General features: G+C 44.1%; 1 protein-coding gene across 4 annotated transcripts in view; it reads left to right on the forward strand.

Moving 5' to 3' along the window:
* The window catches only part of BCR (BCR activator of RhoGEF and GTPase), a 102570-nt gene that overhangs the window by 59966 nt on the left and 30578 nt on the right, over positions 1 to 12026 (forward strand). For all 4 annotated transcript variants that reach the window (XM_048963728.1, XM_048963727.1, XM_048963729.1 and 1 more), the window contains 5 exons: positions 91 to 276; positions 4338 to 4445; positions 5869 to 5929; positions 6838 to 6890; positions 7239 to 7379. In XM_048963728.1, the coding sequence (XP_048819685.1) occupies positions 91 to 276; positions 4338 to 4445; positions 5869 to 5929; positions 6838 to 6890; positions 7239 to 7379 (549 nt within the window). The remainder of the gene's footprint in view (positions 1 to 90; positions 277 to 4337; positions 4446 to 5868; positions 5930 to 6837; positions 6891 to 7238; positions 7380 to 12026) is intronic.

Genomic DNA, 12026 nt, shown 5'->3' on the forward strand with positions numbered 1-12026 from the left:
AAACAACTCTTTGGAAGTATGTTTTGTCATGTGGCAAGGGTGAATGTACTTGGCATGGATGGTAATGGTTTCCTTCATCTCTCGTTTCAGCCTATGAAGCCTTTGAAAGCAGCTGCCACCACCTCTCAGCCTGTGCTGACTAGTCAGCAGATTGAGACCATATTCTTCAAAGTGCCTGAGCTCTATGAGATCCACAAAGAATTCTATGATGGACTCTTTCCCCGAGTGCAGCAGTGGAGTCACCAGCAACGTGTTGGAGACCTCTTCCAAAAGCTGGTGAGTTGACTGCAGTCACCAGAGCTTCTCTTACCTCTCATTCTTCTCATGTGTGCTGCTACAGCTTCTTCTGGTGACTTTGCATGGACTAAAGGGATGGAAACCTGTCCCTGGAGTGAATGACAAGTTTCTAGCTTTGCCTCACTGTGGAAAAAATGGCTCTCGTTAATTACAGACTCCAAAAAGCTACGATATTAATACAAATACAGTTTTACAGAAATGTTGAATCTCAGGCTGTCTGCAGTATCATCAAACTATTTACAGGAAGATTGAGGAATGACAGTGTTTGTTCTCTCTCTTTCTCTTTTTTTTAAGTCTTTTAACACCAAAAGATAAGTATTTCACCATATTGCTGAGCTCCCTCACATGTATTTCCCTTTTCTCTATGGTGCTTTGCATCTACATTTTTTTATGGTGGTTGCCTTTAGCTTTGCTTTTCTAGCACTGTAGTGACTTTGATATTCCCCTTGCAGCTGAGAAGATAGTCAGCCTGAGACTTCTCCAAGCAGCCTCAACAAAATTCTCAGGCCGAAGTCATGTAAAGCATATTCCTAAGGCTGATTTAAAATTGCAAACTCTCTGAGTCTGATGAAAAATTGTTTGCATTCTAGGAGATTCCTTTGGCCTCTTTTGCCTCTCCCCTAGTGCATACAGACAGCAAAGGGATTAAAAGGGCTGTTTTTTCCTTTTAGAAAAGAAAAGAATCTCTGCATTCCTGAGGTGCCTCTGATTCTCAGGGTAGGAGTGACATTCCAGTGAGGGGTTTATTGGATGGAGAGTGCTCTTTTCCAGGGTCACTCAATTGTTAGCAGCTGTGTAGCCCAGTACCAGCACCACTGCCTGTGGAGCAGGGGGAGAAGGGCCTGGAAGGGGATGTTTTCCATGCATGCTGACAGCTCAAGATGAAAATATGGGAATCTGCTTTCCACTGCCAGCATGTTTTAGCCAGAAGGGGTCAAGTTGATATCTTGGCCAGTAGCTCTGCATATGCAATTTAAGCATCTGGTTTAAGAAGACAAAACCAATTGCTTCTGGTTGCTGAAGCAAAGATAGACATAGGTTGTTCTGAAAGTAATGCCTCCTGTTTATTTCCATGAAAGCTCCTGCTTCCTATGCACTCCCATGTCACAGAATCACCCGGGTTGGAAGGGACCCCAAGGATCATGTAGTTCCAACCCCCCTGCCTAGCAGGGCCACTAAACATACACATTCAGATCAGGTTGCCCAGGACCCCGTCCAACCTGGCCTTGAACACATCCAAGGACGGGGCATCCACAACCTCCCTGGGCAAATGTCAGATGCCTTTCTGTCAGAATGCCCCTCTGCTCTGGCTGTTGCACAGCAACAAGATGTAACAGAATATTGTTGGGAAGGTTCAACCTCTGCAGCTATTTAGGTCTTTGTTTAAGACCATTTCTTGCTGATGGTGGTTACAGGCCCTGCTGTGGCATTCTCATTTTTATCTTCCCTTGATTCTTGGGAATTTGTAACAGAATTTATTAGTATTGGAAGCAAACAAATTGATCTGGGGCAGGCAACTGAGCTAGCTTAGTGGTTTTGGATTCTGATGGTTTGGTACAGATTCAGTGGGAACTGTGAACTGTGCTGCATGAAGTAAAGCTCATCATTTGTGGCAGATGGGAGAGACAGCAAGATCAGCAGGCATTAGAAGATATCTTTACAGGATATACATCAAATCTTCTGGAATAGATTGTTTAGTTGTGGTTGTGTTATGCAATTTGTTGATAAAGGCTGGAATCCTTGCTATTATCCTGAGGTCTCTGTGAACATAAATCTTCTTGAACATCTTATAAAATAAAGCATTGTGGGTTGAAGTTAGTGCATGTCACAAGTTCCAGAATTTCATGTGGTCTGGCACAAATAATCATCCATTTGCAGTGCCAGTGGCTGTTATTCCACCTTTTTCACAGAATTACAGAATGGATACAGAGGTCAGAAGGGACCTCTGGAGGTCATCTCTTCCAGCCTCCCTGCTCAAGGAAGGCCAGCAAAGCCTCCCAGAGCAGACTGCCAAGGACTGTGTCCGAGAGGCTTTGGAATATCTCCAAGGATGGAGGCTGAACAACCTCTGTGGGCAACTTGTTCTGATGCTCAGTCACCTGCACAGTAAAGAAGTGCTTCCTGATATTCAGGCAGAACCTCCTGTGTTCCAATTAGTGCCCATTGCCTCTTGGTCTGTCATTGGATGAGTTTTCCTGTTGAAACTAAGGAAAAGAAGGGGGGAAAAAAATCAACATCAACAATGAAAACCATCAAGAATGTGGGATTGAAATGGGCTTCTCATGTTTGTGGAATATTTTATACAGTTTTTAGAAATAAATATTTGGCAAATATTGTCTCTAATAGTTTTCAAGAATGGAAAACTTTTCACCAAAAAACAATTAGTTTTGCCAAAGTTTATTTAGTTTTCATTATGCTCTTTTTAATTAAAAAAGGAAAAACTCAAACTAGCATAAAAACTTGGGGAGCATTATTGCAAGATCAGTTTTTAATGGAAGCAATGTTTTAATGACAGCATCTGTAGGGAAGAAAAACAGAGCTTTTAGAGCCTGTTCAGGAGTAGCAGGAAATGAAAGAGCCACACTATAAAGGAGAAACTCTAAAGCTCTGCCTTGTCATCTGGCATCATCCAAACCTGAGTGTTATAAGCCCCGCAAATGAGCAGTAATTCTGACAGCTACTTCTTCAGGGATTCGTGCCCCACTGGCAGCTGGGACTGAGTCACTTCTGGCAAAATGGGCACAGTCTCTTTCAGCTTCAGTCATAAGCATGTTTTATGGTATAAGAGTTTAGACTTGGGCAGCCTGGTCTGGTATGAAATGGGGAGGTTGGTGGCCCTGCATTTGGCAGGGGGGTTGGAGATTCATGATCCTTGAGGTCCCTTCCAACTCTGGCCTTTCTGTGATTCTGTGACCAGTACCCAGTCTTTCAGTAAAATCTGCCATAGAGAATAGTCTCTGTTAGCTAACACTAACATTTGCTGCAGCAACTGCTCTCCATGCAGTGCCTTTTTCTCATCCGTTATCTCTTGCATAAAGCTCCAGAGAGAATGGAGAACAGTGGTTATGGGAGAGCCAGAGAGGAAAAGAGCACTGTCTGTGAGAAAGTTCACTGCTCTGCCTGTTGTACCTCTTGGCCAAAGGGGAGCTGTAGAAGTGATAGGGTAATTGCAAGCTTTTCTGGTAACAGGCTTCTTTCAAATTGAGTCTTTTACAGCACCCCACCTATTGGCTCACTGCTGACCACGCATTTGAGAGCACGTTCAAACTGTGAGGTGTTTACAGCACAGCCTGTGCTGCTCCGCAACATAAAGACTGCTCTGCGATCCAGACAAGCTTGGAAGCTACCCATGGATTTCCTGAGCTGGATCTTTTGTTCTCTGGCACAAATATGGCTGCAGTTAATAAGTCAGAAAATGGGATCGCTGCTAGGGCTCAGTGATGATAGTGGCTCATTACTGGACTGTGCTCCATCTTCACCTGGACCTAAGTGCTGCAGTCACTGCCTTCACAGACAGATTGTGCTGGATTTCTGCTACATTTTCAGCATCTTCTGTCCTTATTACAATGTTTTCTGATGCATATATAGTTTAATATTTGGGCTTGTTTTAGTGTGACCAGTGTGTGTGCAAAAGCTACAGCTAGTAGCTTACTGGGGTCACATTTGTGCTGTTTGGCTGAATCATTCCTGTCTGATTCATATTTTGTGGCAACCATCCAGCAGTTCCAGTTACATCAATGAGCTAAAATATTAATAGATACTAATCTGGCAGTTCAGAAGGGAAAAATAGATGGCAGTAATAAAGATGTGTCATCCTCACAGGCCAGTAAGTGAATCTGTTCAGGATATTTGGAGTTAGGTGTATGGAAGACCTGCCCTGGTTAAGCTTTTAACAGGTTAGAGATATCTTTCTGGGCCTGCTCAGTATTCCCTGTGATTCTTTGTTGTGAAGGAACATGACCTGATCATTAGATACTCAGTCTGGCCATCCCAAACTCGTCTTCCTCAGCATTTATTTGATTTTGTTTTGCTTCCTGCAGGCCAGCCAGCTGGGAGTGTACCGGGCCTTTGTGGATAACTATGAAGTTGCCATGGAGACAGCAGAGAAATGCTGCCAAGCCAATGCTCAGTTTGCTGAAATCTCTGAGGTAATGTCACGGTATTCAGACACATGAGCCATCTGAATCTGACTAATACCCTGCAGTGTCACTTATCTATTCTCCAACACTCTTTGCAGCCCTGACTTCTGGAGGAGTTATGAGCTCCCTTAGACTCATTGCTTCAGCTTGGATTCTTACAATGATTTATATTTTGGGCTAGTAGAGGTTATCCTATAGACTGCCTTTATGTGCTGTCCCTACCCAGGAAATCTTGTAACAACTGACATTCCTGTGAGCTTTTCAGCTCTGTGCCACCTGCATGCATTTCTAGAGGGAAAGTTATTATTTGAGCTTCCCAAATAATGCTCTTCCTAATGATTATGCTGACTGCATGTAAAAGAAGCCATCTTTAATGGCTTGCATTATGTCTGCCATGGAATTGCAGGCTTCCCTGGTTTGGAGAAGAGGACAGAAAATTCTGTTTAAAATGGCAAGTGTATTAAATGTAATGTAGATTATTTACCAGCTGCTCTGATTTCCTCTAAGGGGAGTACTTTGTGTCAAAATGCTTTAAAGAACATCCCAGGCCACCAGCTTTGCCTGCAGTGCTTCTTAACTGTTTGCATTGCAGTGATCATGTCTTGAAAAACTCAGTTGCCAAGAAAATGTGAACTTCATATCTGTATCCTTAAAAACAAGCAAATAAATAATCAGACCTGAATAATACTATGGTGTTTATTGCTCTGAAAAAGCTATTGAGTACATTCAACGTTGTTGGGATCTGATGTACTACTCAACAGAGTGCAGGTTCTTCTATTTTCTCCTTTACTGACGGTTTCCATTGGGTTCTGATCCTTTGTCTACCACTTCTTTGCTCCTGTGGTGTCCACTTATTAGCAGAGTAGCTTCCTCTGCGCTTCCTTTTCTCTCAGTACTGAAATGCCTTCCACAGAGTTTCCCATTTATTAACAGTAGCAAAAAAGAAAAGTCATAGGCATTGTTCCTTTTCTGCTGTGAAAGGCAGCTGACTTCTCCAAGGTCACCTAGCTCTGGGCATAGATAAGTATAATCAGGGGGTGCTAAATCCCAATCCTGTGCTTTATTTATTGGTGGTGTGTACATGCTATGACAATGGCTGCATTGTTGTGGACATGCCTTTCTCTTGCAGGTGATTAAAATTTCTACCATCCCTACGTTGCTGTAGGTGGTTCCCTCTTTTGTTGCTTCTCTATTGATGCAAACTCCTAAGAAATCTGGTTATTATTTGAGATGTGTAGGTGCCTTTGTCACAGCAATGGTGAAATTATCAAGAAAACAAGCATATTTTTTCCTTCATTGATTTGAACTGTGGCAGGGCTGTCCTCCAGTCATTCTTTGGCCCTTCTCTGGAGGAGCAGATAGTCTCTTACATTCCCGTGTGATATTTCAAGGTGATTGACCATCTGCTACGTGGGTTTTCTTTTTCTTTTAGAATCTAAAGGCTAGAAGCACAAAGGAATCTAAAGATCAGACGACGAAAAATTCCTTGGAAAGTGAGTGATCCATGCAGAGGATACTGGTTTGTCAGGACTGCGTGGGGGCTGTTGCCAAGCCTCCACTCACTTCTTCTTTTTAAATGTTGGAAGGTTGTGGAGTCTCTGTTGGCTTTCCATGGGAAATCAGTTCCCTTTTGCTAAGTAGTAGAGCTTCTGCGTAGTAAATTGCATGCATGCATGGGTGAGCTCCTGCCCAGCTTAAACCTGATGAGTCCCTTTGGGCATAACCAGGCTAACCAAAGGACTGCTGTGTTCTTAAGAAAGCACCTACTACCCAGTGTTAGCACAAACATCAGCCTACAAGTAATTGCTCTATTTTTTTGCCTTCTCTAGAGAGCTTGGTCAAGCTCAGTTCTCATTGTGCTTGCCTTTACATGTATACATAGTAGAAGATAAGCTATGTTATATGAAGCTTCCATAATGATTAATGTAAAAGCCAATCCCCTTCCTTTTTTGGCCTGTTATCAGGGTTTGGAAGCACTCAACAGTGTCATGCTGAACTCCAGAAGGAGGGATGCACTGCCAACCTTTCAGGGACCTCCTTGGCAACTTTAAGAGTGCAAGGCCCGATTCTGACCTGTGGGACCAGGCAGGTTGCCAGGAAATTGTTGCAAGTGTGCCATGCTGTTTGCAGTTGTTTTGTACCACCTTGTGTGCTCCTCACCCACTGTGTGACAGAATATGCTCACAAGTGGGTATTTGTTTGCTGTAGAGCATGTTTATTTCCTCTGTGCGTTCATGTGTATTTTACTGGCTGTGTAGCACGTTAACCTTGGAGAAGAGTTTCTAGTACCTCATCAGTTAATAAACCTGTGCCTGTATGCTCAGTGGCATTGGACAAGTTGTTCTCTAAGGGCTGCATTTAGGTACCTCTTTTTTATGTTCCTGCTGCGTTTTTTTCACAGCTCTGCTATACAAGCCAGTGGATCGAGTGACTCGCAGCACACTTGTACTGCATGTAAGTATCTGAAGGGTAGCTTTCCAACTTTTCTCCCATTTCCTATTTTCTTTTCCTCTCATGTTTCCCACTGAGCTGCAGGACTGCAAAAACTAAGCTGCTGTGCTGCATAGGAGCCTCTTCTGTTTACACTGAGGAGAGGGAGCCCATGGTACCCTGGTAGCTCTCCAGTGATGTTACAAACTGCAAAGTTGTCGTTTCTCTTCCTGTGTAGTTACAGCCTTACTCTAGCCTGTAAGAAGCCATGGAGTATCTTCTTCGATGGCTTCAGTTGGGGACTTAGCTCTGGGGGCACTGCTTTCCAGTGCTGCTCATGATTCTGTTCTTCGCTTGTGTTCTTGGTGGCAGGATTTGCTCAAGCACACTCCAGTGAGCCACCCTGATCATCCACTCCTGCAGGACGCCCTGCGGATCTCGCAGAACTTCCTTTCCAGCATCAATGAGGAGATCACTCCTCGTCGGCAGTCCATGACTGTAAAGAAGGGGGAGGTGAGTCTTCCTGCTTCCATTATTTTCTCAGTTCCTAAATACTGGTTGTACCTTTGTGGAGCAGACTGGGAACCTGAGCTATTAATTTGTTTGTTGCTAAGAAACAGTTTATACAGTGTCCTTGTTTTCTAAAGGATATCATACAGCTCCTCTCTGTTTTCTGCTAGGAAAACAGTTTGGAAACCAGGAGGAAAAGAATGATTAGAGTTTTGTCCTTAGCACTTTTATAATGATTTGTCATACATCATTTCTGCAATGCATAGTTATGTAGTAAATATATTTTACCTGCAAACACACAGGAAGCCTAGGAAGAGAAAAAGATGAGGAATTATCAGAAATCATAACAGGTTAGGAAATGTTATGGCCTAAATATTAATTCATGCCATAAACTCATTTTTTTTGCATCCTCATTTCTAAAGAACAATATTGTGAGTGGGACAGAGAAGCAAAACAAATGAAATGGGCTGGGAAAGCTGAGGGAGATGTTAAAATCCTATAGGTGTGGTACAGTTCTTCTCAGCTCTGCTATGAGTTTGAATATGCCCAAGAAGCTCCAAAACGTGGGGTTCCCTTACCTGCATGTCATGCTGTGCAAGGAAAGCATAAACCTACACAGCAGTAAACTTCTGCGTGCCTGAATGGGCTCGATTCATACGCCTTGTGATTTCATTAGATGACAGTTCAGTCCTTCCTGATGAGGGCACACTGGGACTGACAGAAGTACGAAGAGACAGGAGGATGTAGGATATTGGACAAAAAGGAGGTGCAGCTCAAATAATAAATTTGTAAGAGGAATTGTGGCAGCATGCTGAAGACACTGGCTGATCAAAAGTGACCCAAATTACCCTGTACAAAAACATCTCCTACAAATCCCAGAAGATTGTTAACATACCACAAACCTTCAAGATGTATTCCCAAATCCTGTCAGCTAAACATGCTTGCTTTTAGCTGTTAAACTGATTATCAGCTGACAAAGATCAGCTAGAAGCTGCAGTACTGGAAATTAGGTGTACTGTTCACCTGTGACGCTTGCTCCTATTCTCATTTTGTTAACTGAGGAAGGCTGCTGCTGAGAAGAGGGGAGACTGAGCAATTGAAGGCTGAGATGGAAGCTCAAACATCAGTCACCAGGCCTGGAGATAGTAGATAGCCTCATTAAAGTGGATGCTGATTGAGTCACAGCAGAAACTGCAGGCTGGAATGTCCCCGTGCAGGGGAGGGAGCACTTTGTGTTCTCTGGTTGTCTGTCAGCATCTCAATGAGGGATGCAGGCTTTGGGAAGTGTCATGCAGAATCCTAATGAAGTGCCAGTGCATAGGCAGCGGGGCTGGCTTGGGAGGATAATCCTGATGATCTCTTTTTGGAGCAATATGTTTGTCAGATCTTACAAAGCAGGAAGGAGGAGGCCTGTTGGAATTGTGCTCAGCAGGCCTGTTCACAAGCTCAGTGGTTCTCTAGTGCTTTTGTGTGTGATGGAGGGAGAGTGTATATTGAAGGATAGGGCTGTAGGTGTGCTGGACGAAACTGGAACCCTTTGTGCTCTCCCTCACTGCACGCTCCTTGTACTGAGCCTAGGGAAGAAAAGAACTTGCTTCTGATGCTTCCCTGTTTGTCTTCCACTTTGAGAGGCTGAATGTGGATACTTTCTCCAGTTGTATTCCACATTCTTTCGAATCAGTATCTATCTGTCTGGGGAGTAGCTACGTTCATTCTTTGCATAATAATCCAGAGGCTGAAGCAGGCTTCCAACTGCTTTGTGTGGGTTAGTGACAGGTGTTGCTTCCTACAGGCTACTCACCTTGGGGTCATAGCTGGGTTTTGTTTATGCCTGTACATTTTTCCTTTTCTCCTCCCACTCCCCTTGCTTATGCTTCCCCTGGGGTGACAGGACAGTGTGCAGTTCGCATTTCCTAATTGACTACCCTCAATACATAATGCATTTTTTTATTTTAATGAGTCACCAGCTTGCTTTGATAGCTTTTTTTTATTATTGTTATTATTACTTGTCTTACTCCCCTTTGAAATTTCCTTGGTGAAAAAAGGAAGGAGGGAAAACAGCATTTTCCCCCCATGCATTGCTTAGGTGCTGATCTCAGTTGTCTTTTTTCCCCAGTCCTTGCCTTTTATGCAGTGTGTTTCCTCCTTGGGGTGCATCATGGGGAGGAGTCAAATCTCCTTTTCTCCAGCTCTTTTTTTCAGGATCTCTTTGAACTGAGGAAAGCAGCGAGTGGCTAATGTCCCCAGTGACAGGCTGCTAAGAAGAGTGCAGGTCAAAACATAGAACAAGCTCACGAACAGTCTTGATCTCTTTTACAAAAGGTGGTTCCTGCTCTGTGAGCGTTGGCTCACACTGACCTGCCTGCTGCCTTCCTGAATGACATCAGATATTGTTCCTGCGCAGGAGCATCCAAATCCTGTTTCGCATGGCAGGCTTTTTTGCTAGTTCTGGGTTTATATATGTGAACTGAAAGTTTTCTGTGATGCACGAACAAGATTTAATCTGCTGGGGCTGAATGAATATTTCAGTTAGTGTGAGGAGATGAATGCAAAGGGAGTAAAACCATTCACTGCGGAGACAGAAGGGGCTGTAACAGGAAAGGGAGGATCAATTGGGCTAAGCCTACAAGCCAGGATGGAGGGAATACTGCATATAGTTTGGCCCTTGCTGCTGGTCAGGCTAACAATAACCACAGTTCTTTGTTCTGTAGTTTGCTAGGGACTGCTGGTACAGAGGATCCAGGATAGCACCAGCCCCATCCTGTTTGGTTTGTGAGTGGTTCACTCAATGCATTTGTTTGGTGTTTGGGAAGGCAGCAGTGGCCCTGAGGCTGAATTTAACTAGCAGAGCATTGGAGTCTGTGCTGAGGAGAAGGATGCACTGTGTTCCTCCATGATCTGCAGAAGGGTTTGAATATGTCCTCATAGTAAGACTCTGAAGGAAAGGCAGAAGTGTGGGGAGGAGTAAAGACTTAGCAATTTTTGATGGCTTTTCTGGTCTTGCCTGGAGAATTTCAGGTCCAGCTCTCAGGAATGGTTTGGGCCTTTTGTAGCTGGCAGCACAGGGGAGCCAGGAGGGATTTATTGAAGGCTTTTTCCAGACTTTTGACTCTGTCTCCCTTCAACCTGATCTGTGCCATTCTCTCGCTGCTCCTTCCCAGCTTACTACTTCTGTAATTTTACTTCTTCGTATTTTTGATGTTTTATCTGCAGATATCCACTTCACCAACTCAAAAAATCAGTTTCACAAAAGGAGGGAAGGGGGTCTGCATAGCACAGCACCCTTTGACTCAGAAAGGGAATATGGAGAATCTTGCACCCCTTAAGACCATGGAGCAGGCCTCTTACGTGCTCACTGCTGACCCTTCTTCTCCTCTGTTCTTTCATCTTTAATAGGAAACCTATTTAAGGTTTTACAGGGGTTGGTCCCTTAGACAAGCAGGAAAATAAGTGCTTTGAGATGAAGCATGTACAAATATATGCCAGAAGGGAGGGAGTTATAGCCCTCCCAGACTTATTAACAAACGAGCTCTGCAGATTGCATGTTTCTTCTCAGCTGAACCTGGATGCAAATGACTGTTGGAGCGTGTGTCATCTTTCCCTGCCAAGATTTGTGCTTCCAGCTAATTCGGCCCATTCTTGTAAAGCAGAGGTTAACAAAGCTGCAGAGTTCATTTGATGTGTGTTCCTTCCTAGGCTTCAGCTCATCTCTACTCTTTGCAGGGTGTTGTTTCAGAATAGTTCAAACTAATCAGAGTGGTGGTGGCTGCCATTCTGTCTCACCCATGGCTGCACACTCCTACTCTCTTTGAAGTGTTAGCGCTGGGTTTATGTGATCACACAGTGGTATGGAGGGATGGAGCTACCTGAAAACTAAGCCATTTTATTAGTTCTGGGTCACTCTACTGGCTGAGTAGCTTAGTGTCTGTTATCCTCAGCACCAGTCTTTATGCAAAGAGAGCAGACGGGCTGTTCCTTCTGGAAATAAGACCCCCCCAAATCACATTTTGTATCTGCTTATGCTGCTGTGGACCTTCCCCTCCTGCCCTTGAGAGAAGAGGTTGTTGGCAGACTGCTCTAACACGTACCTAAACAAGGCTTGTAGCTGCAGGCAATAAACTAGATAGCACTGCTTTAGGCTTCTGTTTGACTTAGAATAGGAGAGGAGGTTTGCAAGGGAGCAGAAGTGCAAAGTAAAGCCTTTGGAAAGTTGAGGACTAAGCCTAGATGCAGGCAGGCATGCACAGCTCAAAGCCTGGTGCCTATTACTCCTGGAGCCTTTGGGCAGGTGTTGACAGTAGAATATTTAAAAAATACAGCTGGAGTCAGAGAGCTTCTGGTGACAGAAGCTTGGGAGGAAAAAAATAAAGAAAAAAACCTACTAGATATGCAAAAAGCAGCCAATTTATCTCTCCAAGCACAGAATCCCTTAATTCTCCAGTGCTGGTCTTGAAACATGCGCACACACAAGGAATCATTTTCTTCCTACGCTCTGCAGAAAGCCAAGCCACTCTTCCTCACTGACATATGCCAATACCCATCTTCTGCTTTTACCCTTCTCCTCCTGCATCACACATGTTCCAGTCCTTCCGGGGGCTCTCACCCACGCACGCTGCTGCTGTCACCATGTCGGATGAGCTCTTTGCTTGG

Source organism: Lagopus muta, chromosome 17, assembly GCF_023343835.1.
Source record: "Lagopus muta isolate bLagMut1 chromosome 17, bLagMut1 primary, whole genome shotgun sequence".
NCBI classification, from domain to species: domain Eukaryota; kingdom Metazoa; phylum Chordata; class Aves; order Galliformes; family Phasianidae; genus Lagopus; species Lagopus muta.